The sequence below is a fragment of the Numenius arquata genome, chromosome 2, assembly GCF_964106895.1.
Source record: "Numenius arquata chromosome 2, bNumArq3.hap1.1, whole genome shotgun sequence".
Lineage (NCBI taxonomy): Eukaryota > Metazoa > Chordata > Aves > Charadriiformes > Scolopacidae > Numenius > Numenius arquata.
The window spans coordinates 132143339-132170403 of record NC_133577.1 but is presented as its reverse complement, the minus strand read 5'-3'; the positions used below and the strand labels follow the sequence as shown (position 1 = coordinate 132170403).

The window sequence follows — 27065 nt, the reverse complement described above, 5'->3', positions numbered from 1 at the left end:
CCAGTATTGTTACTGGTCAAGGTGGGAAAAACCTGGCTACTGAGCGGACCTGGAGCAGCTGGAAGCAGCAACTCTGGAACAGGTTTCTGTCTTCCCACAGCTTCTATTTTGATTTTTGGCTCCGGCTATAGCCGTGGGAAGCTACAGACACCTTTAAAGTGGAGGCTGTGGTTATTCAAGCATTTGCTTTCTTTGCCAAAATGGAATGAGTTTTGTAGAATCGCAGTTGTGCAAAACCGAGCAGGTTCTGGAAACCTTGCCCTTATTGAAAGCGCTCGACATATATACATTTATTTAGAGAGAAAAAAACACGTTCAGAATTCCACTGCCTGAAACAGCAGCAGAGCCCACAACTTCTCACCTGACAGATCAGGAAAAAGAAAAATATCCCTACCTCCTAGGAAATAAATGGGAGAGACAAGAACATGCCAAGTACGATTTACACTGCTCCTGCGCATCGAGGCAGCCACGTCTGTGACTCCCAAACACCGCGTTCGTGAGGAAAAACAGCTGGAGCACGGAGTTTTAGATAGACACACCAGTGGATTTAATTAGGTATCATTCAAGCGCAATGAGAACTGGAAGAGGAGCTGCTGCCGTCAGCACAGCAGGCACTATTCTCCTTTTCCTCCTCTCTCATTTTCGGGGCAGCCTCTCTGCCCGGCCCTGCCAGCCCCGCGCACGCAAACGAACTCCATCATTCATCAAAGCGGCTCCTCGGGTGCAATCTCTGCTGGCGAAGGCATCTCGGGCATCTCGCTCACGTCGAGCATGGAGAGCAAAGGCCACGTGAGGTGGACATCGACAATAAAACCCAGCCACGGTATTAAAACCTCAATGCCGCGTCGCTGAACCAAACATACCCTTGGTCAGCTTCCTCCCGTGACGTTACCTGGGTCTGCCATCCCGCTTGTTTTCCGAGGCTCTGCTTTGTCCCCCCCGGGAGCTATTTGCTGGAGCGGGCGCACACGCCACGCAGCCCACGTTGACTATCCCAAAAAGTCACATAACCACAACTTACACCAGGTAAATACCCGTTCCCGAGTCAGATGCATAAAATACAGCAGCTCCAGCTAGTTACATCATACCCTGCGTGCTTGTAAGGAATATGAGGAAAAAAACTCCAAAATATCTTAAAATTGGGTACTATTTCTGGATGCACCAAAGTGAACCAGACGCTGTTCTGAACAGCAGCGTCCCCTCTCAAACGCTCAGAGCAGGCGAGATTTGAGCACGTGCAAATGCATCCAAATTCCTGCCCAAAAGCTAAGAAATCTCAGGACCTGCTCTATGATCTTCTGGCATTTTTCATTTTTTCAATCATTTGTTATCTAGAATGTACTACTTGGGAAACGATGGCTCAAGAGATTGACACCTGCCCCTCGCCCTCGCCATGGGGTGAGGCTTTGCTTGACCCTCCTGCGGGATCCGAGGTGGGTCCCCCCCAGGAGCCCCAGCCCCCATCTCCTGCACAGACAGACGGACAGACAGACGGACGGACGATGCTTCTATGGCACGGCTCAGTGGCTAAAACGAGCCACAAATGTTTCCTAAAATAAACCCCTTATAATTATTTTCTCAAAACAACCTCCCCTTGAGAAAAAAGCTGTGGGACATCCTCAGGCAGGACCCCGGCCCCAGGGTGTCTGAGGGGGAGAGGTGACACGTCAGCCCCGGCCCCAGAGCCGGCCCCCGGCCCCACGGGATTCCTCTCGCACCTGGTGAAAACAGCCTTCTCGTTTTTAGCATCCACAGTCAGCTTGATGGTCTCCTGGCCCGAGCCCGTGCTGATTGTTTCCGTGACGGTATCAGCTTTCTCCTCCTCCTCCTCGCTGTCTGAGCCTCCCGAGGAGCTGCTGTCCGAGGCCACCAGCGGTGCTTTCCTCGTGACGCAGACGTTCCAAACACAGGGAGAGGCAGTGCTGACTGAGGGAAACAGAAATAATTCATGTTGCAAAAGGAACAAAACCCCAGGAACGACTCCCCAGGCCCGACCCCAGTAAGTGCAGTGGCTTAAAATGGAGCGTTTATGGCTACTGTGAATTTTGAGATGATGGTTTCTGGGCAGCCCCCACACTGGGACAGCACACAATATTATTTCTGCAAGTAAGAAAAAAAACCCCAGCCTCCAAAATCAGTGTTCTCCACCTGCCACCTCATAATACAAAGAGCAGAGGAGACTGGCCCCATCTGGAGCACTGGGACCAGTTCTGGGCTCCCCAGTTCCAGAAGGAGAGGGAACTGCTGGAGAGGGCACAGCAAAGGGCTACCAAGATGCTGAGGGGACTAGAACATCTCTCTGCTGGGGAAAGGCTGAGGGACTTGGGTCTGTTGAGTCTGGAGAAGAGCAGAGTGAGGGGGGATCTGATCAACGCCTCTAAATACTTCAAGGGTGGGTGTCAGGAGGATGGGGCCAGTCTTTTTCCAGTGGTGCCCAGGGACAGGCCAAGAGGGAACGGGCACAAACTGGAAGAGGGGAAGCTCCATCTGACCATGAGGAGGACCTTGTTTGCTGTGAGGGTGTCAGAGCCCTGGCAGAGGCTGCCCAGAGAGGTGGTGGAGTCTCCTTCTGTGGAGACATTCCAACCCCCCTGGAGCCGTTCCTGTGGGACCTGCTCTGGGTGACCCTGCTCTGGCAGGGGGTTGGACTGGGTGCTCTCCAGAGGTCCCTGCCAACCCCATGTGATTCTGTGACTATTTGCTTCCCTTATTGAATGGTGGTAACTCTGAAGGGAGGATTGAGGTGGTCCCTGGGGTCCCTGCCAACCGTCACCTGGCTCTGAAAACCTGTGGTATAACGGAAGGAGCTGGACTTGCTGAAGCGTTCATTGGTTTCCATCCCAGCAGCATGTCTGGCAAGGAAAGGCTCTCCTCAAAGTGGCAAAGAAGTGTTTCAGTCTCAGAAAGTGTTTTTCACCCCAACGCTGGTACCTTCCTCGAGGAAGGAGGAGGGAAAGAGCCAGACTGGAGCTCACCGACCGGCCGGGCACGGTTACCAGCAGTACAACTTACCCATGCCTTTTAATCTCTACAAGTAATTTTATAATCAAGGACACAGTTAAACCGGGACTTCTGAAACCGGGACTTCATTACAAATGAATCATCTCTGTGACATCAACTCTTACCAACTTAAATTTCATCCTTTTCCTGCTGAATAATATTATTCCAACAAACACTGGGGAATTCTGAGTTATTATTTTAAGAGACTGATCTCTGTACGAAGGAGAGCCTTCAAGCACGACCCTGGAGGGACGTTCTCCCTGGTAGACTGGGTTCACTACACAAAATTCCAAACAGCTTAAATAACACATCTCTTTTGTCTTGTAACACTCTCACTTACAGTTCTTGTCCTGACTCTGCTTCGTGTTTCCACCCGAGTCGTTGCTTTCTGTGTCGACGGGAGAGCTGCACCGGGGGCCCGATTCTGAGCTAAAGCAGGGGGGGGAAAAAGCCTTGAGAACGAAGTACAGATATCTCGGTTCTGCTTCCAAATATCCCCGACAGAAGAAATCATTAGGGCTTTTAACATCTACAAAATTCATTGACTTATGTCATGCTCCTGGCCGAGCAGCAGCGATCATACAGAAAGTATTCCTGCGTGACAGAACACGAATGCTGACACCAGTCGGAAGCACTGGAAGGCAAAGGGGCGCATGAATACTCCAGAATATTCAGATAATATTAAAAACTAAAAGGAGTAGCAAGGGGCAGGGAAAGGGAAGAAGATTAGAGTTAATGTAGCCCAGGAAATGGTATTTCAAATATTGTTTCATTCCGAAGTTAGTAAGAAATGGCAAGAACGGGTGCCTCTTACCAGCAGAAAGGCTGGAAGTCTGTGAACTTGGCCCACCCTTTCTCCTCCGGCGCAGCGTTCTCCGGAGCCGCCGCGTCCCACACGCTGGAGCCGACGTCCATGGCCACGCAGGGTGCGGGGGGCTTGGAGCTCACGGGCTCGAACACCGCGGTCCACCCCGCGCCTGGGGACACCACAGACGGGGAGTCTGTCAGTTCGCATCCCAAAAACATCCCAAAGTGACCCCAGAGCCAGAAAACAGAAAGACCATCCAGGAGGAAATCTCCAGGAAGCCGCCTGTCTCCCGGGTTACAGACCATCAGCTTGAAAATCCCCCTTCTGATAAATATTCATGTCATCCGCCAGAGAAACGCAGTAATTACGAAGAATGACATTATGAACGTCCTCATTCTTCGAGCCAGTGATTTTCAGCTGAACTGGACCTACCTTAGCTCCCTGGCAGAAGCCAAGCGGCACGGCTTTCAGCCACTTCAACCATTAACTGTTTAATTTTGGCAATTACAGGTAAGGAACTGACGTACAGATTAAAATGTTTAAGATCACAGAAGCGATCCTGAGCAAAAATATGATTTGTTTTTCACAGTCCCCGTTCCCTCCTTACTCATTAGAACGTACTTCTGTTCCTACAAATCACAATTCTTTAAAAAGCCCTTTTCATGACCTTTTCTTGAGGAAGAGAAGGAATCATAGAATCACAGAATGGTTAGAGTTGGAAGGGACCCCAAAGATCATCGAGTTCCAACCCCCCTGCCATGGGCAGGGACACCTCCACTAGAGCAGGTTGCTCAAAGCCCCATCCAGCCTGGCCTTGAACCCCTCCAGGGATGGGGCATCCACAACCTCCCTGGGCAACCTGTTCCAGTGCCTCACCGCCCTCACAGGAAAGAATTTCCTCCTAATATCTAATCTAAATCTCCCCTCTTCCAATTTAAAACCATTACCCCTTGTCCTGTCATCGCTGCGACACAACCCGGAGCTGCAGAGATCCACCAAGTCTGCGCTCGCTCAAGAACTGCAGCAAAGTGTGAGGCAAAGTCTCTGGAAGGGAAACTGAACTGAGCCCCACTACGCACAGGCTGCCACGGCCGCTGCCTGTCCTGGGTCTCCCCAACCAGAACCGAAACCAGCTGACCCTCCCGGAGAGCTGAGACGGCAATAAACACGCACTGCGCTCAGGGTTGCCAGACAAAGACACGACCTAGAAAAAGAAACCTTTTAAAACTGAAAACGCTCGTGCCAAAGGAGAAATGAGCGTTTGGGAAACCATTTCTGCCCCTTTATTTCAGCTGACTGAGTCTGTTCTGCTGCCAGCGCCGCGTCTCAGGAACTCACACGGCACTGTTCGCACCGTGAGCTGGGAAAACCTCCTCCCTCTGCGCTCTGCCTCCGGGCGCTGCAGGAGCCGCTTTGCAACGCACAAACTAAACCCAGAAAGGCAATGAGGCGAAAAAGGCAGATACAGGGAGCGTGGAGATACTTGGCAAGGGCCGGCCTAAATAATACAAGGAGTTAATATGTCACAGTCCTCCGCTAATGTTCTGCTCGTTAGGAGCCAGTATTGTCACCATACTTGGCTGTCCCAGTGCAGCCGAAGCATCCCACCGCTGCCTGGGAGACGCCGGGCATTCGATTCCCTCAATCTCACCGATATTTCAGAGGCAGTAGCTGAAGGCTGAGGCTCACACTCCTCATCTGCCCACGGGGAATTAGGGAACAGCCATGGAAACCTGGCAGCGTGCACACCGCTGCCCTGCAGAGACGTTACAGCTCTTGTTTCTGCTGGGATGGTGCTGCTCTAAACCCTTTACCTTCAGAGGAGTCCGAGTCCTTCTGCTCAGAAACATTATTCTGGTTGTTGTTCGCTGGGGAAGGCGGCGGCTGCTGTTCCGTTTCCTCCTCTTCCTCGGAGTCCACGCTGCCGTCATGATCTCCGTTCTCAAGATCACTTTTTGACGAACTCTCCGAGGTCTGAGACGCTCCAAATCTGAATTGCAGAACTCAAGGGTCAGAGAAAGCCTCTCAGAGCAGGGGTTCAGCCCCCACCCGCTGCCTGCCTGCCCCTGGGAGAGAGCACGAACTGTGACGCTGAACGCCTTTTACCGGGCTCATTTCCCCCAAATAGAGCCAGCTCAGACGGGCAACAGCAGACGCTCCTCGAGGTACCGCCACCAAAGTCCCCGAGCGCTCCGCTTGTCAAAAGGCATCTGTGGAGCTGGGGTGGGAAAGTTGCTGCAGTGACATATTCGGGGCCGGAGGTTTGATGCGAGCAGACAGAACAGCAGCAAACAAGGGCACCGCTCGCCCGGTCCCGATTCCGCACGGGGCAGACAGCGGGTTCAGCCAGGCCAGGAAAATAAACGCTACGGCCTCGGCCGTTTTTCCTGTCTCATTCTATCCTCCTTTCAGACTGAGAATTATAGAAGTAACTTTATTTAATAACTGACCACGTCGAAGGGGTGACAAGCTGTGATTTGCAATGTCAGGGACGCACTACGGGAGGTCACTCATTCTCGTGCAAAAACATCGCTTTTCTTAACATTTTGGAAAAGAATATTGTCTACTGCCCTCAGCCTTGCAATTCTAGCAACCTCCTCCTCTCCAAATATGAGGAAAAGGAGTAAGTTCTAAGCATTTCAAACTAAGGGTGGGGTTTTTAAATATCTCTGATAACAGACTTGGTAATTAGGTCTTTCCATCAGTTTTGCATTCTCTCAAATTGGATCTTTGTTTCGCGTTCCAGATAAACCCTCCCCTCTTTTTGCAGAAGCGTGACATGTAAAGCGCTCTGGTTTATGCCAGCAAGAAGCCTTGCAGCACATAAATAGCATTTAACTAAAATGTAAACTTTTCATAGAATCATAGAACAGTTAGAGTTGGAAGGGAGCTTAAAGCCCCCCCAGTGCCACCCCCTGCCCTGGGCAGGGACACCTCCCACCAGAGCAGGTTGCTCCAAGCCCCCTCCAACCTGGCCTTGAACCCCTCCAGGGATGGGGCAGCCACAGCTTCTCTGGCCAACCTGGGCCAGGCTCTCACCACCCTCACACCAAAGAACTTCTTCCCCACATCTCAGCTCCATCTCCCCTCTTTCAGTGTCAAACCCTTCCCCCTCCTCCTAGGGCTCCCCTCCCTCATCCAGAGTCCCTCCCCAGCTTTCCTGTAGGCTCCCTTCAGATACTGGAAGGCTGCTATAAGGTCTCCGTGGAGCACTTGCAGCATTTAGGAAAATAAAATTAAAAATTGATCTTTTGTTTTCACCTTACCGTGTTCTTGATTTAACTTGGGTTGCATAGGTTATCTCCTTCTCTTCCCAGATATCTTCCTCCTCCTCGTTATCATCGAATTGTTGGATGCGTTCATTGCAGCAGGCTTCAAAGAGGGAAGCGTTGGGCTGAAATAATGATGACAGCTTTCAGACAGGGGTAAAGCGAGGGATCCCCGTCAATGCACCAACCATCTGCCCACGTCAGCGTTCTGGGATCGCTCCGTTAAAAGGCTGAGTACGTGGTGACTTCCAGGTGGTGCGCTGGAATCCCATCACACACAAAAACTGTCTACTCGGGAAAAAGCCAAGCTGAGACAAGCAGAGAAACGGCTCTTGGAGCTGCAGATGCGCTGGCGGGTTCAAAAAGAAAACCAATTTTCTGGATCTATAGAGCACTGCCCAGAGCAGCCAGAAGAGAGAGATAAAAATACTCTCCATAGTACTGTTTAAGCGGAAAAGGAAGTACTTTAAGACTAAGGACACCTACGTATCAGTATTGACTAAAATAAGCTTTGGTCGGGAGATGAGCTTGGAATCACCTCTCGAGCCACTGCCCGGCTTCCTCAGCGAGTGTTGATTTAGGGCAATAAAGCAGAAAAGGCAAGACACGGCACGGAATATTTACACCCATAAGAAACCCAACCCTCTCTATTTGCATCTTCCCCTTGCCTGTGTATGGGAATATTATCAGAGCGAAAATAAGGGCAATAGATTCACACTGCAGAGAGAGAGACTCCCCCCACGTCAAGAGTACAACTTCTGAAGAGCCTCAACATTGCATTTATTACATCCTAAATGCAACAAAACGCAGAGGGATTCTCCGAGGGTACATGTCATGCCCTGTGCTCCTTAACTGGACTCAGCTACGAGTCCAGTTAGGAGTTTCCACTTACCAGAATAACATACCGAACCTTTTTTCTTTCAACATGACAACAGCCCATTCACGCATGAACTAACCTGTCGTATTAAATAAACATCCCAAAACAGCCACTTACACTGTCGTCATCTGCGTCTATGTTGAAGTTTATCTCTGCGATCCTGTCGAAGGGAGCACTGCAAAGAGAAGGGGGAGAAGCTTCAGTGACAGCATGGAGTAATTAAGCACTTTTGCAGCACAAGACCAGGGGATAAGGAACCACAGAGACACTTCATGCGACCACCCAACGCCGCCTGCGTTTGTTCCCTCAATATTCAGTTTTGTATTGAGTGCAGCGGTCTCCTCTCTTTGAGATGAAGGGTTATTTCAGATTTTCATTCTCGGGGCTGATTCAATCCCCGAGTGAGCAACCCGTGTCGTTATGGTGTTGACGTGGTGCTCTGAGGCTTCGTGCCAGCCCGGGCTGTTATTCTGCAACTCTCACGGTACCCACGGAGCACAAAGGCTATCTTTGTTTTTCTCACTGGTCTCTCAGCTGCACCAAATCTTGTTGAAAAACACCGAATTCATAATTAGTTAGAAAGAGAAGGAGCTGCACCTTCTTGGTGGTCACCCAAGAACTCCACTGGCCTCCTCAGCCCCGAGGAGACAGGACCCAGCGAGAGGAGTGAGTCCCACACAGCGGGGACACATCCAGAGACACCCCGGAGGGGCTGAGCCCGCCTGCGTTAACATCATCCCAGTAACTCCAGGGAACCTCCGTGTACTCACAGCTCAACAGCCCTGATGTGTTACTAAGAGACGTTTGCTGCAAAAATCCCTAAATAACCCAATTTCTGCTTTAGACCCAGGAGTGTCTCTCCTACGAACAGCAGAGGGTGCTACAGGTCAAGAAACTCCAACCCACTCGCACCGTTTGGGCCCGGGCAGCATTTTCCCACCACATCCACACATCTCTAAGTTTCAATAATGTTATTTTCTTTTAAAGACAACCGTTTGGTTAGTAAAAAATACTGTCACGCGCATCACCAGGACACTGAAACATGATTAACACTTCTTAAAATGTTCAAATATTTGAATATCTGCAACCGCTCTCAACCGCTGGAAAACGGACGACGGGGAGCGGCGTTCCCAGTGTATTCAAGAGCAGAAGAGTTTTATCGTCTGTTCTTCTTTTCTAACGACAGACACTGAGAAGCCCAGCACGTCTCAGTTACAGGGTTCGTTCAGTTCCATGTTCCTTTCCAAAATGGACATGAGGTGCCTCCAGCAGCTCCTCACAGGAATTACCTCCCCTCACGTACGTACTCACAAGTTCAATGTTTGCTGCTCTCTGGTAAGAAGATAAAAGCGTATTTTATTTTTAAGAAATGTGTAGAACTAAGTAAACCATGTTCTGTTAAACTCTCCTTCTAGTCTGGAATTTTTGGGCCTTCTTCAAGTTCTGGACGTCCACAACACTCAGAAAAAAAAAAAAAAAGAGGAGAAAGCTGGACTCCAAACTCTTTCTCCATGTCAGAAGAGGGTTCCCAACTCTTTGGCAAACACCTTAATGGAGCTCCTCACACCCCAGGGACTTCATCACTCTCTACTTTGCTTCGTGCTGCCCAGGGCAGGGGTTGAGGCACCATCCCTGGAGGGATTTAAAGCCGGGCTGACATAGTGCTTAGAGACATGGGTCAGTGATGGGTTTTATCAGAGGTGGGTTGATGGTTGCACTAGACGATCTTAAAGGTCCCTTCCAACCCAGACAATTCTATGATTCTATGCTTGAAAGCAACTCTGAAGCAGCCAAACTATCTCCACGTTATCATTTCATTTAAGGTATTTCATGGAGCCCAGCAGTTGCTAAAAATACGGTCTGAGCAGAACCAGCCAAAGACTCCTCAATAAATCCAAGGTGGAGCAGCCGGAGCGATGTGGCATGTCCAGCACTTTTGGGGCTAAAAGCCACCAGGATTCTGGGACTCCAGGATGCTGGAGCTCCCTGCAGAGCAGACCCAAGGCTTGCTGGCCTGTACCAGCCTCGGGATGGCACGTACAGCGGGCACCGCCACAAACTCTCCCCGTCACCTTGGTTGACAAACAATTCTTCTGATGGAGACAAAGGCTGCCACAAGACAGAAGTGAATGGGGAAAACCAAGGAGCAGGAAACACGCTGGGTATCCTCTCTGTCAGTACACGTACACTAAACGGTTACGATTTCTGAACCACTATGGACAAGTGGGCTAATTACAGTCCCAGTCATTCCCTGCGCTACAGTTTTTAAGGCGAGAAGATGAACTGCAGTTTGAAGGAGATTGCAGGAGCTCTAGGAAAGCACCACCACTTCTGAAGACTGAATTCAGCAAATTGCGTAACATTAAATCCACCTGTATCTGCCGCCTTCGAGCTGTCATTTGCTCCTGCCTTATCTACGTTCCCTTATTCCTACGAGAGAAAATGGCTAAATTTTTCCATGGACTTCATCGGAAGACTATTCTTTCTACTCTGATTTCAGTAAGGACTTAATGCCACCGGAGAATATCTGTATAATTGCCTGGAGTTAGCTCTAATGCTTTGCTTTCCGCACAATTAAATTCATTCTAGACTATGGCTGGATAATAATTGTGTGTTTTATTAAAAACTTCTCTCTCCGAAATGAAGGACGACTTCTCCTTGGTTCTACAACTGTCTTTGGAGAGCAGAGGTGGACTCCTCTAAAAAGAAAAAAAGGTTTTTTCCGAGTCCTCGACCGCTCTTCTGTTCATCCCGAACCGAAGGAGGCACCCAGCGAGGCTCACTTTAAAACATGAACTAGAAGAAGAAAGATTAGATGCAAAGAGGCTTAAACGCTGAAGTTTTATAAACTTACTTGATATTATCGTCCTGGTCTGCAAACTCCTCATCATTAAAGCCAAACTGATCCACGAAGTTGGCTGTCATCTGCTGGATCTGGTACTCGGAGAAGGCCTGAGCAACGGAACCCACATCATTAAGGTGTCCAAAGACATCCAATTAAGCTGGCTGAAAACATGTACTCTTTTTAAAAAGCACTAAAATCATAGAAAACCGACAAACTTTGAGAAATCACCTGCTCCAATCCCTTTCTCAAAGCAGGATCTCAAACAGACTGTTCTCAAACAGGTGTCTGCAAGTCCTGGACAGATGCTTCTCTGATCTGCTCTTCACTTCTTCCACAGAGAGTGAGGAGACTTTCCTGGGAAACCATCTGTTGGCTTCATTATTCCACTAGAACCTTCTATCGGGGCTTTTTTCATGTTTGTTTTCCCTTGATGCAATAAGAAATTTACTCTGCTGCTGCTTAAACGCCCCAGGGGTGTCAAGAAGGTACTTTTCCCTTCCTCTCAGTGCCTCTTCCTTGTAGGAGGAGGGCTATGTCCCCACATCATCCTGTCTTCACTCAACCGAGTGGACCAAATTCTTCCAGCTCTTCTTCCCCATGTCACGTTCTCCACCTCTGACCGTTCTCATGGCCATCCTCCAGCTCACCCTTCGCTAACACAAACCCCTTTTGAAGTTCACCGCCCCCAGCTGGACACTCACCAGGGAGAATGGGAAAATTCCTCCCCCTCCTGGTCTTTGAGACCATGGCTCCCACCCCTCTGGTTCCCACCTCGGCGGGGGCTCTCCTGTTTGTGTCTTGGGATAACTGCCCAGATCTGCTTCTGGTCACACTCCTGCCTAGTCATCCGTGCCTCACTCTCTATTTATGAAAAGAATCGCTGCTGCCTCCAAACAGGATCTCGCACTTGTTCTTATGCATTGCGGGGTTTTGGCTTTTTTTCAGATAATTTCTCCTATTTGGAGGATAATCCTGATTTCCGGGCAGGCAGCCAGCTCCAGCTCCAGCTCAGTAATTCCAACAGAAATCTCTGCCGTGACTCCCTGCAGGTGACACCACGTGCCCGTGTTGGGGCTGGGGAGTTCTGCCGGCTCCTGTCACTGTTTCTATCGATACTTGCCACAAGAAAAAACAATTATTTATTTTTTTTTTTACAAAGACAATGCATTTCTGCTTTTTTTAATGTACTTTCTAAGCATCAGCTGAGGAAATGAAAGCTATTTGTAATGTCAGAGTAGTCTGTTATTTGGACAAAAGAGTAACTTTAAACTATTTCCAGCTCATTTTTACCCTTAACTAGAATTTCAGATTGAGCCTGTGTTTTCACTCCCCACAGGCAGCTTCCTGCCAAACAGGCTGAAGCTCCGACGTTCTGCTAATGCTCTTTATGTTCTTAGCAGCAAAATAGGCTGGAAGAACTTGTCTAAATATTTCACCCTGAAAAGCAGCTTCCATATATTTGATGGAGCTTTAGCTGAGCACCTCAGATTTTGAGGATCCAGAGATACTTGCTAAACGCAAGTGAACCCTTAATTACCTCCATTTCTCCCCGAGGCAGGGCTTTTTGCTGCTCTCACTGCTAACGTACTGCGGGGAGAACCAGGAATCCCAGAGTGATTTGGGGTTGGCAGGGACCTCTGGAGAGCACCCAGTCCAACCCCCTGCCAGAGCAGGGTCACCCAGAGCACGTCCCACAGGAACGGCTCCAGGGGGGTTGGAATGTCTCCACAGAAGGAGACTCCACCACCTCTCTGGGCAGCCTCTGCCAGGGCTCTGACACCCTCACAGCAAACAAGGTCCTCCTCATGGTCAGATGGAGCTTCCCCTCTTCCAGTTTGTGCCCGTTCCCTCTTGGCCTGTCCCTGGGCACCACTGGAAAAAGACTGGCCCCATCCTCCTGACACCCACCCTTGAAGTATTTGTAGGCGTTGATCAGATCCCCCCTCACTCTGCTCTTCTCCAGACTCAACAGACCCAAGTCCCTCAGCCTTTCCTCAGCAGAGAGATGTTCCAGTCCCCTCAGCATCTTGGTAGCCCTTTGCTGTGCCCTCTTCAGCAGTTCCCTCTCCTTCTGGAACTGGGGAGTCCAGAACTGGTCCCAGTGCTCCAGATGTGAAAAAAAGAGCAAGAAATACGCAGTGTCTCACAGAAATGTCAGACCGTCACGTATCTGGGACGTGCACACAGTCTGAGCCAAATTCCCGGTCAGAATCCAGACCACCTAAGAAATGACACTGGAAAAGCACAAAAGAGCTGAAGGCACTGGCTGAGAGGAAAATTTCGGAAGCTGTTCTATACTAGGATGGATTGAGGGGGAATCCAAGGAAGAAGCTTCCCAGGAACAGTGAAGAGCACGTTGTCAACTCACCTGTTGGAGAGAAAGTTCATTGGGAAAAGCACTCTCGATGTCTTCGTCCTCACTGGAAGAGTGCAGGTGGTGAGTGCTCACCTGAAAAAAGTACCAAAACAATAAGCCCAAGCGAAAGCTAAGGAAGCGCAAATACTTTGGTTCCACACATACAGCCAACGACCCGACTCCTCAGAAGGCAGGAACTGCCCCAAGGAATGACACAGCAATGCGGTTAGGGGTTCCCAACGCCCACCAGAGCTGCTGCAGCTTGAAGAACTATTATGGAGCATGTTTTCTACAAACACTCTGTCCCTCTGAGGCTACTTCATAAAAACAAGCAAAAGAAGGAAAAAACCCAGCAGTATCTCTCTTTTTTTTTTTTTTTTTAAGTTAAAGAAGGCCCAGTAGAGACCAGGGCTCTCCAAAATATGCACAGTATCACTGTCCTCACCAAATCCACCGTATTCCTCCTGTTTGTTTCCGTCAGCGTCTCTTCGACAAAGCTCTCCCACCTCCCTCTGCAGTCCTCGGGCAGCTCTGCAACAAGAAGGGCACCACAAAGGTTACCACAGCCCAGGAGAAGGACCAAAGCAGGTTCCTCAGCCCCACTGGTCACCTGGACGTTTCTGGGGAGCCACAAATGAGCTAATTAATGCATGTGTGCAGTAAATGCTCTCAAAGTGAATTATATTTTACTCCTGATTTTATGAAAATGGTAAATTCTGCTGAGAAAGGAAGATTTTTCGTTAGGCCAGTGAGGTATCACTGGTCTTCACAGAATCCCAGAGTGCCAGGGACCTCTGGAGAGCACCCAGTCCAACCCCCTGCCAGAGCAGGCTCACCCAGAGCACGTCCCACAGGAACGGCTCCAGGGGGGTTGGAATGTCTCCACAGAAGGAGACTCCACCACCTCTCTGGGCAGCCTCTGCCAGGGCTCTGACACCCTCACAGCAAACAAGGTCCTCCTCATGGTCAGATGGAGCTTCCCCTCTTCCAGTTTGTGCCCGTTCCCTCTTGTCCTGTCCCTGGGCACCACTGGAAAAAGACTGGCCCCATCCTCCTGACACCCACCCTTGAAGTATTTAGAGGCGTTGATCAGATCCCCCCTCACTCTGCTCTTCTCCAGACTCAACAGACCCAAGTCTCTCAGCCTTTCCCCAGCAGAGAGATGTTCTAGTCCCCTCAGCATCTTGGTAGCCCTTTGCTGTGCCCTCTCCAGCAGTTCCCTCTCCTTCTGGAACTGGGGAGCCCAGAACTGGTCCCAGTGCTCCACCTGGGGCCTCCCCACGGCAGAGCAGAGGGGGAGGATGACCTCCCTCCACCTGCTGGCCACGCTCTTCTTGATGCCCCCCAGGATGCCATTGGCCTTCTTGGCCACAAGGGCACATTGCTGGCTCATGGTCACCCTGTTGTCCACCAGGACTCCCAAGTCTTTCTCCTCAGAGCTGCTCTCCAGCAGGTCAGACCCAACCTGTCCTGGTGCAGGGGGTTATTCCTCCCCAGGAATAAGACCTCCCCTGGTCTTCACAACTGTACCTCACTTGTAAACATAAAGGCACAAAACTTCCACAACTTCCTGAAAACCAACATACACGTGACTTAAGTTCTACTTTTTTCTTGCTTTTCATTGACGCTGACTGTGGTGGGCTGACCCCAGCCAGCACCTCAACGCCCACCCAGCCGCTCGCTTGCTCCACCCCACAGCAGGATGGGGAGAGAACCAGAAGCGAGAAAAACTCACGGGATGAGATAAAGAAGGCTTAATAAGTGAAGAAAAGAGGGGGGAAAACCCCAAACCGAGCGACGCAAAGGCACTGCCCCAACACCTCCCCCCAGCAGACTGATGCTCAGCCACTCTCCAAGCGGAAGTGACTTCGGAAAGATGGTCCCCCCAGTTCCTGCTGCTGAGGACACGGCATGGACACCAGCCCTTCAGGCAGCCCAGGGTTCCGGCTGTGTCCCCTCCCAGCCCCTCGTCCACCCCCGTCTGCCCCCCGGGCTGGGGACGGAGTGGGTACAAGAGCTGAGACACTGGTGAGCTGTTTAGTCTCAAATCCAAACGACAGCATCGCTCGGCTGCCGTGGGCACATCATGGGCATCCCAGCCAGAGCCAGCGGGGGAAACCAGCAGAGAAACAACCGGGACCTGTGAAACTTTCAGTCTTTACTAAAATATTGATGACTTCTCAATTTTTATGTAGATACGCCGACACACCAGGCCGTTCTATCACCATTTGATACGTTCATTAGATGCCGATAACGGAAACTCAGGCCATAGTTGGCCTCGTCGTTTCCCTTAATAGACGCAGACGGAAAATCTTATGTCCTCTCACACAAAAATCTCAGACAGAACTAGTTCTCTAAAACATGAAGTGCCATGAAGACGCGATGGACAAAACCTGGCAACATGAGTATCTCCAACAAGCAGAGGGGTAGGGCCTTCGTGATCACTTACTCTGGTGTCTCCCTTCCCCCCAGGCAGGTGTAAGAATAAGGAAATAGAGAAATACCCCATATAAAGAGCACCCCAGACTGCTGTAAGTAAGTACTAAAAATGCACACTTAAATCTGGATGAAAAGGAGCATTCTTTAGCACAAAAAGGACACCTTCAGCTTCCGGCTGCAAAAACAAAGTTCCAACAATTTCAATGTAATTGTTTGAAAACAAAGAGCATCCAAACTTGGTCTGGACCTTCTTAAGTTATGGGAAATAGTTAACTAAGAATCCTTTTCATTATAAAAAGGACTCGCGTGAAATACATGCAATAAAAGTCTTCCCAAAAGGTCTGCAAGGATTATTTAATCAAGAAAAAACAGTGAAAGGAGCACGTACCTTTAATGAACTCACTAATTTGAGTCTGCATGGGGCCCTTCTCCATGTTCTGCACCACGGCGTTGGCTATCCGGGTGAGGTGGCCCATGTTGCCTCGCCTCATTCCACCTTCTGCCCTGAAAAGAGAAAACAGCCAGTAGCCACATAGCCAGGCAGCGCGAATGCCCGGGTCACGATATATCACGACATGCCAAGGGGGTCCCACTGCTGCAACAGCCAGACACGGGCACCCGTCACTCCAAGCAGGGCTAGGACAGAAGACACAGCAGGGATGGTTCCTGCTCCCATGGGCAGGGCACGGGGGAAGATCACCCCCAACAGCTGAACGCAGCTGCAGTTCTTCGTGTTTTGAGAGGGCAGGGATCATAGAATCATAGACTGGTTTGGGTTGAAGGGACCTTGAAGCCCTGGGCAGGGACACCTCCCACCAGAGCAGGTTGCTCCAAGCCCCCTCCAACCTGGCCTTGAACCCCTCCAGGGATGGGGCAGCCACAGCTTCTCTGGCCAACCTGGGCCAGGCTCTCACCACCCTCACACCAAAGAACTTCTTCCCCACATCTCAGCTCCATCTCCCCTCTTTCAGTGTCAAACCCTTCCCCCTCCTCCTAGGGCTCCCCTCCCTCATCAAGAGTCCCTCCTGGGGTGAGAGTCCCTCACCCAGTTTGAGTGCACCAGATCAAATCTAAGCCAGTTACTAAGAGGAAGCCAATCCAGGTCCACTGAAAGAGCAGTGCAGAAATAAACAACCTGGTTATAATTTCCCCTAAAGAAAACTCTCAGCAATAAGAATTTACATGACTAGTGCTGAAAAAGCTTTAGGGTTTTACTTGCAATTGAAGTATTAAGCAGATGAATCCAAGAGAACAAAATACATTAGTCTATAACTACTAGATTTCCCCCTTAAAAAAAAAGCATAAGCAGCACAGAACCCCAGAATGCTGTGGGGTTGGCAGGGACCTCTGGAGAGCACCCAGTCCAACCCCCTGCCAGAGCAGGGTCACCCAGAGCACGTCCCACAGGAACGGCTCCAGGGGGGTTGGAATGTCTCCACAGAAGGAGACTCCACCACCTCTCTGGGCAGCCTCTGCCAGGGCTCTGACACCCTCACAGCAAACAAGGTCCTCCTCATGGTCAGATGGAGCTTCCCCTCTTCCAGTTTGTGCCCGTTCCCTCTTGGCCTGTCACTGGGCACCACTGGAAAAAGACTGGCCCCATCCTCCTGACACCCACCCTTGAAGTATTTAGAGGCGTTGATCAGATCCCCCCTCACTCTGCTCTTCTCCAGACTCAACAGACCCAAGTCCCTCAGCCTTTCCTCAGCAGAGAGATGTTCTAGTCCCCTCAGCATCTTTGATGCTTTGAGTTCAAAACAGTGAGGGAAGACCAAAATATTTAGATGGAAAAACAGAAGCCTAGATAATATTTTTCTTTTAATGCATTTTAGGGGTTTTTAAATTATTTAGTTCTTATAATCTTTGCAATCAGCAATATTAATATTAAACGTGAGGCAAATCTGGGGCAAAAATGCTTGCCCACCTCAGTTTCCATACAGGTGCTCACCATAGGGAGAATGTAATTAAATTATATTGAGGAGAATATAGTTAAGCATTAAAAATAAAATAAAAAGTTAATATTCTATGCAATTAATACACTATGCAATTTCCTGCGAAAGCAAGAAAGAACTATATTGTGTATTTGGGTTGAGATCTTTTACGCATTTTAAAAAAATCATGCTTTCAAATTATATGCCTGTTTGGTGAACTGGCTTTCAACATGCAAATAATCCTAATTCCCAGCCACAATCCAAATCCAGATAATTTTTAGACACTATAAAATTATAATTGAATGACTATTTCAAGGCCATATTCTCGATCTGCAGCCCTAGAAGAAGAAAAACCCCTTACTGGATTTTGTCGTTGGCTTCCCAGGCATCCAGTATCCTTTGCACGAGGCAGCACTTCTGGAACAGCTGGAGGGGAAAAAAGAGAGAGAGAGAGCTAAAGACCATTTCAGGAGTTTGCCAAAGTCCGACTCACGCCGCGGAAGCCTGCCCTGAACTGGAGTTACTTCTGCTCATTCCTTCGCTCCTGCTGAACGAGAACTGAAAGTTCAGAACTCATCTCTCCCAAGAGCTCAAGTTTCCTCTCTCTCAATTCTTTTTCTCAGAGGAGGCAGCAGGGAAAAAGCTCTTTCCCTTTTTTGCTCAGGGAAAGCAGCGACACCCACAACCGCCTCCAGCTCTGGGGCTTCACGGCAGCGGCAGCAAAGTCTTTTTACAACCACCACAAAAGGTTTCCATCATGAGGGCCCCAATGCAGAAGCTAAAACGTAGTCAGCTGGTTGCAGTCCAAAGCTCATCTGCGTCTTTATTAAAAAAATTAAATATAAATGGATTCACATTCCATTAAAGGAGGTGGGTGGTGTGTTTGTTTTGTAACTGGATGCTAAAAACAAATTTACTAAAGCAAATACACGTCCATCCAGGACTGGGAGAATCAAGTTATATCTAGACTTTTTTAGAATCACAGAATCCCGGAATGCTGTGGGGTTGGCGGGGACCTCTGGAGAGCACCCAGTCCAACCCCCTGCCAGAGCAGGGTCACCCAGAGCAGGTCCCACAGGAACGGCTCCAGGGGGGTTGGAATGTCTCCACAGAAGGAGACTCCACCACCTCTCTGGGCAGCCTCTGCCAGGGCTCTGACACCCTCACAGCAAACAAGGTCCTCCTCATGGTCAGATGGAGCTTCCCCTCTTCCAGTTTGTGCCTGTTCCCTCTTGGCCTGTCCCTGGGCACCACTGGAAAAAGACTGGCCCCATCCTCCTGACACCCACCCTTGAAGTATTTAGAGGCGTTGATCAGATCCCCCCTCACTCTGCTCTTCTCCAGACTCAACAGACCCAAGTCCCTCAGCCTTTCCTCAGCAGAGAGATGTTCTAGTCCCCTCAGCATCTTGGTAGCCCTTTGCTCTGCCCTCTCCAGCAGTTCCCTCTCCTTCTTAGAATCATAGAATTGTCTGGGTTGGAAGGGACCTTTCAGATCATCAAGTCCAAGCATCAACCTAACTCTGATAAAAACCATCACCAAACCATGTCTCTAAGCACTGTGTCAATCCCTCTTTTAAATCCCTCCAGGGATGGTGCCTCAACCCCTGCCCTGGGCAGCCCATTCCAAGGCTTAATAACCCTTTTATTAAAACTCCACACTCCTGAGCAGTTCCTCACACCATTTTCTTTTTAATGCATGTTCAGGCTGAAATTGGTCCGTCTAAAACTCTCAGGTGACAGGACCAGACTTACGTGAGTGACCATGATGTTCTCCGCGGTGGTTGCTGGAGTCTCCGAGTTCTCTGTGGCCACGTTTCCGTTCAGCACCTCCTCTTTGCTCTCCAGGTCATTCGTAGTCGTTTTTCCCTCTTGCACGGAGTGGGAGAGAATAGCTGCTATGGACAACTCCACTTGGAAATGCAAAAAGTTATTCCACGTGTATTTAAAAAATAAGTCCTGGAACAAAATGAGAAACAAAAAAAATTCACTCTAGATCCATCTTCCAGCTCTTAGCAACCGAATGGTGTCAGAACACCGCCCGAGTAGGTGTTTAACCTGCAATTCCACTAAAACACATTTACTTGTGTCCCACCGAACCCACTTAGAGCTGAACGTGCTCTCTTTGCCCTGCTGTAACGTGGACTGCCAACAAACACACCGGGAATACTCTCAGACACAGCCCGGGCTCAGAACAGACATACCGAAAAAATAGTGTTATCTACTCTCTGGCTGAATTAATCATAAGAAAAATATTAACTAAATAATTTGTAATAATTTGTATATCAATAGAAAAAGGAAGACCAGGGAAAATGTAGGCCCACAGATGAATGAGGTGGGCGCCCTGGTGGTGGAAGACACAGAGAAGGTGGAGTTACTGAATGCCTTCTTTGCTTCGGTCTTCACTGCTAAAGCTGTCTCTCATGAATCCCAGACCCTGGAGATGAGGGGGAAGGTCTGGAGAGAGGAAGATTTTCCCTCTGTAGAGGAGGACTTGGTTAGAGACCCCTTGGCCAAACTGGACATCCATAAGTCCATGGTCCCTGATGGGATGCACCCGCGAGTGCTGAGAGAACTGGCAGATGTTATTGCTGGGCCACTCTCCACCACCTTTGAAACGTCATGGAGAACAGGAGAGGTGCCTGAGGACGGGAGGAAGGCCAATATCATTCCAGTCTTCAAAACGGGCAAGAAGGAGGACCCAGGGAACTGCAGGCCAGTTAGTCTCACCTCCGCCCCTGGGAAGGTAGTGGAGCGACTCGTTCTGGATGTCATCTCCAAACACGGTGAAGAACAGGAAGTTATTGAGAGTGGGCAACCCGGATTTACCAAGGGTAAATCGTGCTTGACCAATCTGCTAGCCTTCTATGATGTTATAACTGGTTGGCTGGATGAGGGGAGAGCAGCAGATGTCATCTACCTTGACTTCAGCAAGGCTTTTGACGCTGTCTCCCATGACATCCTCGTAAGGAAACCGAGGAAGAGTGGGCTAGATGAGGGGGCAGTGAGGTGGATGGAGAGCTGGCTGTGTGACAGAACTCAGAGGGTTGTGATTAATGGAGCAGGGTCGAGCTGGAGGCCTGTAACCAGCGGTGTCCCCCAGGGCTCAATACTTGGTCCCAGTCTTGTTCCATTTGTAAGTATAAAAATAATTTTCGGCGAGGCTGCCCGGGTTACGCTGGCAGTTTTCAGAACACGTCCCCGCTCGCAGCCCCAGCGAGCAGCTCTGGCAGCTACGAGGGCTGACACACACACCAAAGCCAAGCTTCCTGGGCACGCAGCCTCCTCCGCAAACGAACGCACCCCTAACGACCGCGACGGCAAACGTGGAGCACGAGGTTCCCTCCAAAACACTGAGCAACTGCATTTGCATTACAAAAGCTACTCTGGGGACGGATGTTCCCGCTTTCAGCAGATTAGAAAAATAATTAGACACCGGCACACGCGAAGCAAAGTACCTCGCGCTGAAGAGATGAAAGGGAAAAAGCAAAACTGGTCCCAGTTTAAAGTTATTCCCCCTCTCCCCCTTGAGGGAGTGGCGGTGTGTTACTCACAAGTAATAAATTCATGGTACTGAGTCTGCATAGTTCCTGATTAATACTGGGAGTGTTGGTGTGAAGCAGAGCAGCTATGAGACGAGATCCGTGCAGACGAGCGTTCCCCAGAGGCTCCTCCAGGACACCGATTGTAGTCAGGATCGCCGTCTTCTGTGGGGGAACAGGTAACGAGCACCTCAAGGATGAGCGTTTCCCCGGGGGCATACGCACAGTGATGTGACTAAACAGAACTAGTTCATTTCACAAATATTCTCTGCAGCTGAACCTAAACCACCCTCCCACACAGAGAAGAGTGTCGGGCGACCACTCTGAGGCTTGGACTTCCAAAAGCGAAGATTAAAATAAAAATATCCACTAATTAAAGTTCCTTTCTCTTCACCCCCTCCCCACCTTTACACAAGCCACCAGTCCCAATATTTCTCTACATGTTGTTTTTACTGGAATACAACGGCTTCCAAAATTCCTACAGCCTAGTCCCTAAGCACCTGAGTTATGAAGTTTAAGAGTGACTTTTTCTTCAAAAGGCTGTTCCAGCACGTGGCGCTGCCAAAAAATACCCCAGAAGCCCGTGTAGAAGGAAAGGGAAACCCTGGATAAGGTCGGGAGCCCTTTGCTCCCAGGAAGGCTGAGACGCTTCACCTTGGGAGGGCTGAGCAGCAGCTGGTGGAAATCCTTTAGCCGGGGTTCGATCCCGTGTAAGATGCTGCTGTTGACAGTGTAAGACCTTTCAAATCCCTGAGTGTACGAGTCCATCAGTCCTTCCACTCTGCCGAGGAGAAAAGCACAGCAGTTAAGATGGGACAGAGTCTTAAAATGGTCTCCAGTCGCGCTGTCCGTGTGGGACATTTCCTCTTGAAAAATAACTATGAATACCAAAAATAATATTTCCAGCTACTGAATATATTTACATAAGCACACTATATTAATACATCATTTACAAGATGCTGTTTATGTAATCAAACCTGTGATCGAGATGAGTGGGACGACAGAGCTGACAAAGACAAATCCCTGAAGTGCCTCCTGGCTTTTAAAACTTCCCAAACATTTGAAAAATAATTACGTCAGCGAGAGTTAACTACAAACACTTGTTAAACGCTGCAAACCCTCCCCAAGTGTTCAAAAATACATCCGTAAATGCACTGGGAAGCCCTGAGCAGGCAGGTGGCTGTGCTCACGACGGGCAGGCAGCGCATTGCAACCATCACCAGCCCCTTCCACCGGCAGAGTCTCGCCCAGGGATCAAGGAAACGCTTCCATTTCAGTAAGGAGGTGTGATTCCAGCGGGGCAGGAGCGGGTGAGACAGGAGCCCCCGAGCCCCCAACTCATCCCCCTTCAGAGACCCCGGGCACAAGGCACAGCAGAACCAGTACCTCGGCTTTTCGCTTTTAACTCTGCAGGTGACTTTCTGAGCAGCACCCTGTTTGCCCGGTGCCACCTCCTGCCCTCCTCCCCAGGACCTCATCCGAACCCTCCCTTATCTCCTTCACCCTTCCTTATTTTCTCCTTTTTTAAGAAATTTTCTCCTTTTTTAGAAATTGAGATTTTCAGCGTCTCCCTCCCTAAAACCCTCTTTTGCCTTTTCTCTCTTCTATCTCCGTAAAAAGACATAAAAGGCGGATAAAATTTTAAAAAACAAAATTAAAACTACACTATATATATACACACACACATCTGCATACATCACCCCACCGATTATGCCCGATGAACCGTTTCCTCCCCCGCCCTGCACAGGTTCTGCTGGAAGATCTCAGATGTGCAAGAACCAGCAGAGCCCAGGGAGAGGCCCAGTTGCCAACTGGTACAACTACTAAGAACTTCAGCTTTTCTTGTTTTCTACACACCGCTTCACTCTAGGGCAAAAAATGTCCTTTTTTGCCCAAGTAAAAGGAGGCTGGAGCTCCTGAAATTGTTCTTGCCAGAGAAGCAAGCGCTGCCTTACCCAGAGCGCCTGGTTTCCAGCAACGTTAGAAGAACCTGTGTTCCGTTCACTATGCAATTTTCAGTCTGTTCTCCATCAAACATGTTCTTCAGGAGCTGCTCCACACATTCCTGCCTGTTGAGGAACACACACACATTAGCAGTGTAAGAGTTAGAAGCATTTGGCAGTTGCTTTAATCACAAAATATCCACTTCTGGGGAAAAAAGGCTGCAATTTTTCTCCTTTTTTTTTTTTCTTTTTTTTTTTTAATTAGCAAGAATAAAGACGTTCTTCTCTGAGGTCACCTATGAGAAGGACGGTTCCACACCAGTTTCTGAACTTGCTTACTCAGTACTAAGGCAAGCCCTGGTAATAGACACCCAGACTCCAAACCAAATTGTCCTTCTCCTTTATCAACAGGCTGTACCTCTTCATTATAAACTGGAAGAGAACCGCAGCGTTAACTCGGCCAAATGAAGGTACTAAAGCCAAGAGGGAGCTCTGAGCTGACAGCCTAAAATGATCCCTCAGACTGGCAGAAGACAGACACCAAAGGGTGGAAGTTGACCCTTCTCATTCGCCACTGGCAGAAGGTGACCCAGGACCCAACGGAGGCCAACAAACGCAAACTGTAAATAACATGCCCATTTTTAGTAGTTTTAGCTATTACCTCCTGGAAACGTTTTAATCAGTTCACCGACTCTTTGAGCCTTAAGCCAAGATCAGACGCTGGATTTGGGGGCAGGTAAGGGATCACCCAGTGAAGTGCTGAAGACGCTGGAGTCAGGATGAATAATGACACTGGTCCCCTCTAGCGTTAAGAATTATTCTGAGACTCAAACACGGCCTTAGAACTGAAGAGGAATTGGCACAAAGGCAACAGCCCACTTCTCTCCGCTGTATGCCGGGCTAAACGAGTAACAGAGCTGAGGACCACGAGGTCCAGGCTGGGGCTGTTCCTCATCCACAGGCACCGGGATGCACCAGCGCCTCCGGCCACCTCGGCGTCCCCACTCCTCCCTGCGAGAAGCCCCTGGATGGCAATGGGAGTTCTCCACCACCCCGGGCTCAGCGAGTGCCTTTCTCCACTGGCTGAGCCCCGCGTCCAGCTGAAAACAGAGTCACTTAAGCGCATGGTCTAATTTTTACTATTTTCTAACATTTGAAAAAAATCCCATTTACATCTGTATAAATAAAATATGAGATAAAAATGTAAAATACATGAATAACGCACGAGATAAAATTATTTTAATAAGCAGCATCTAAATACACTCCATCAGCACAAGCACAAGAGGCAGGAAAACGAAGTACCAGCTTACTGTAATTAACCCAATTCACTTCTATTGCATAGAGCCAGCAGTTACTGAGGATTTGGATTTTATATTTATTCCTTAACCCTGATCACGGCTCTTGTGTGCTGCACTCCCTGATCGCTAATCCATGATTCAGAGATAAAAAAAGTTATCCAAAGGTGACCAGCAGTGCTCGGAAAAATCAGCCAAGAAAGGTAATGAGATATGTGACTTTCAGCAGAAAGGTGAGTTCCGCAAAAAAACCCACTTTAATTCAAAATACATTTTTCTTCTAAGCAGGCAAGTGGTACGATGGCTTCTAGAAACGCTTTCAGAGAGCTCAAAAGCGTTTTTATTTCTCTCCTGGAAGTCACAGGTAGTGCTTGAAATGTGCACAGAGAGAGACGAGCAGGGAGGGGAGGAACCTAAAGACCTTTCAAGTGATGGACGAGCCCAGCTTCAAACTGCAGCTTTGCCTAATTCTTTGTATAATCAGGGAAACTTGCCTAAATTCACCCGCTGCTGTCACAGCGGCTCTGAGGAAAGACCAGGGGCAGCCACCCCCTGCCCCACACACAGCAGGGTTCCGCATCCCACCCCAAAACTCCCGAGAAAGTCTAAAATGATGGAAAAAGTCTGAAAGTACCGTGTTCTCCACGGGCCACCACCGTGACCCACCACCCCCATGAAAGGTTCCCAGGTGAAACGACCAGGCCTAAAATTGCCTTTTTTTTTGTTTTAATCTCATCTTGAATCTCCAGTAGATGTTTTTAGGTCTGAAGCAGAGACAGGAAGTGGTAAACACGCTAAAACCGGTCCTTAAAACTACATTATAAAGAGCAAAGAAACACCGCAGAGGGAATAGACTGAACTTGAAAAAACCAACATTTTCTGGTAACACAACTCATAGTTAACACTATTTGGGAAACAGGTCCTAATATAAACACCCTTTGTGTGTGCAGGTTTCTCATCAATTTTTCCCCTCAGTTATATTAGAGAAATTAGAATCATAGAACAGAATCATGGAATGGTTTGGGTTGGAAGGGACCTTAACAATCATCAAGTTCCAACCCCCTGCCCTAGGCAGGGACACCTCCCACCAGAATCACATGGGGTTGGCAGGGACCTCTGGAGAGCACCCAGTCCAACCCCCTGCCAGAGCAGGGTCACCCAGAGCACATCCCACAGGAACGGCTCCAGGGGGGTTGGAATGTCTCCACAGAAGGAGACTCCACCACCTCTCTGGGCAGCCTCTGCCAGGGCTCTGACACCCTCACAGCAAACAAGGTCCTCCTCATGGTCAGATGGAGCTTCCCCTCTTCCAGTTTGTGCCCGTTCCCTCTTGGCCTGTCCCTGGGCACCACTGGAAAAAGACTGGCCCCATCCTCCTGACACCCACCCTTGAAGTATTTAGAGGCGTTGAGCAGATCCCCCCTCACTCTGCTCTTCTCCAGACTCAACAGACCCAAGTCCCTCAGCCTTTCCTCAGCAGAGAGATGTTCTAGTCCCCTCAGCATCTTGGTAGCCCTTTGCTCTGCCCTCTCCAGCAGTTCCCTCTCCTTCTGGAACTGGGGAGCCCAGAACTGGTCCCAGTGCTCCAACTGGGGCCTCCCCAGGGCAGGGCAGAGCAGAGGGGGAGGATGACCTCCCTCCACCTGCTGGTCACGCTCTTCTTGATGCCCCCCAGGATGGCACTGGCCTTCTTGGCCACAAGGGCACATTGCTGGCTCATGGTCATCCTATTGTCCACCAGGACTCCCAGGTCTTTCTCCTCAGAGCTGCTCTCCAGCAGGTCACCCCCAACCTGTCCTGGTTCATGGGGTTATTCCTCTCCAGGGGCAGCACCTGACACTTGCCTTTATTGAAGTTCATCAGGTTCCTCTCTGCCCAACTCTCCAGCCTGTCCAGGTCTCGCTGTATGGCAGCACAGCCCTCCGGCAAGTCAACCACTCCTCCCAGTTTTGTATCATCAGCAAACTTGCTGAGGGTACCCTCCATCCCCTCATCCAGGGGGAAGGAGCGTATTGAAGAGGACTGGACCCACTACTGACCCCTGGGGGACTTGTTACGGACCTCCAAGGAGATTCTGTGCCCCTAATCACGACCCTCTGAGCTCTGTCTTTCAGCCAGTTTTCAATCCACCTCACTGTCTGTTCCTCTAATCCACACTTCCTAAGCTCACCTATGCGGATGCTGTGGGAGACTGTGTCAAAAGCCTTGCTGAAGTCAAGATAGACACCATCCACCACCCTCCCCTCTTCTATCCAACCAGTCACCAGACCAGGTTGCTCCAAGCCCCATCCAGCCTGGTCTTGAAATTAGCTCTGGATTTAGACAAAAACCAACTTCAAATGAAAGAAATTCTTCCAGCTCTGACTCCGGGCACACAACAGCGGGGCCTGAGGAGACAAGCTCCACTGGGACACACGGGGCCTCACCACCATCTGCCAGGAGAACCCCTCCTCTCTAATGGGACTCAAAAATCTTGAGATACAGCAAATGCTGCTCTGCCGACTGTTCACTGGTACCGTTTTATTACTAGATTACAACTTTCCAACAACCCAACACCCCCCAACAGCTTCCAAGTGCAGGAATTCCCTAGAGCCCCCTCCCCACAACCATTTCAGTGACACACCACCTGCAATAACGGACACAAGTCCACGTGCAAACATGACAAAACACTTAAAAACAGCTTCTCTGCTTTTTCCGGCCAAACTACCAAGCCTAGTAAGACACTAATATCACTATTTACAAGTCCTCCCTGCAAAGTTCA

The 27065-nt window shown here is 49.5% G+C and overlaps 1 protein-coding gene across 1 annotated transcript in view; it reads right to left on the bottom strand.

Annotated features, from left to right (window-relative positions):
• PPP6R2 (protein phosphatase 6 regulatory subunit 2) overlaps positions 1-27065 on the bottom strand; it is a 74679-nt gene that overhangs the window by 11513 nt on the left and 36101 nt on the right. The window contains exons 7-21 of the mRNA XM_074168369.1: positions 23022-23135; positions 21721-21847; positions 21079-21231; positions 19280-19483; positions 17887-17951; positions 15983-16098; positions 13601-13686; positions 13168-13248; positions 10809-10906; positions 8072-8129; positions 7075-7202; positions 5623-5798; positions 3815-3977; positions 3341-3429; positions 1719-1926 (exon numbers count right to left, since the gene is read on the bottom strand). Coding sequence (XP_074024470.1) covers positions 1719-1926; positions 3341-3429; positions 3815-3977; positions 5623-5798; positions 7075-7202; positions 8072-8129; positions 10809-10906; positions 13168-13248; positions 13601-13686; positions 15983-16098; positions 17887-17951; positions 19280-19483; positions 21079-21231; positions 21721-21847; positions 23022-23135 — 1866 coding nt within the window. The remainder of the gene's footprint in view (positions 1-1718; positions 1927-3340; positions 3430-3814; positions 3978-5622; positions 5799-7074; positions 7203-8071; positions 8130-10808; positions 10907-13167; positions 13249-13600; positions 13687-15982; positions 16099-17886; positions 17952-19279; positions 19484-21078; positions 21232-21720; positions 21848-23021; positions 23136-27065) is intronic.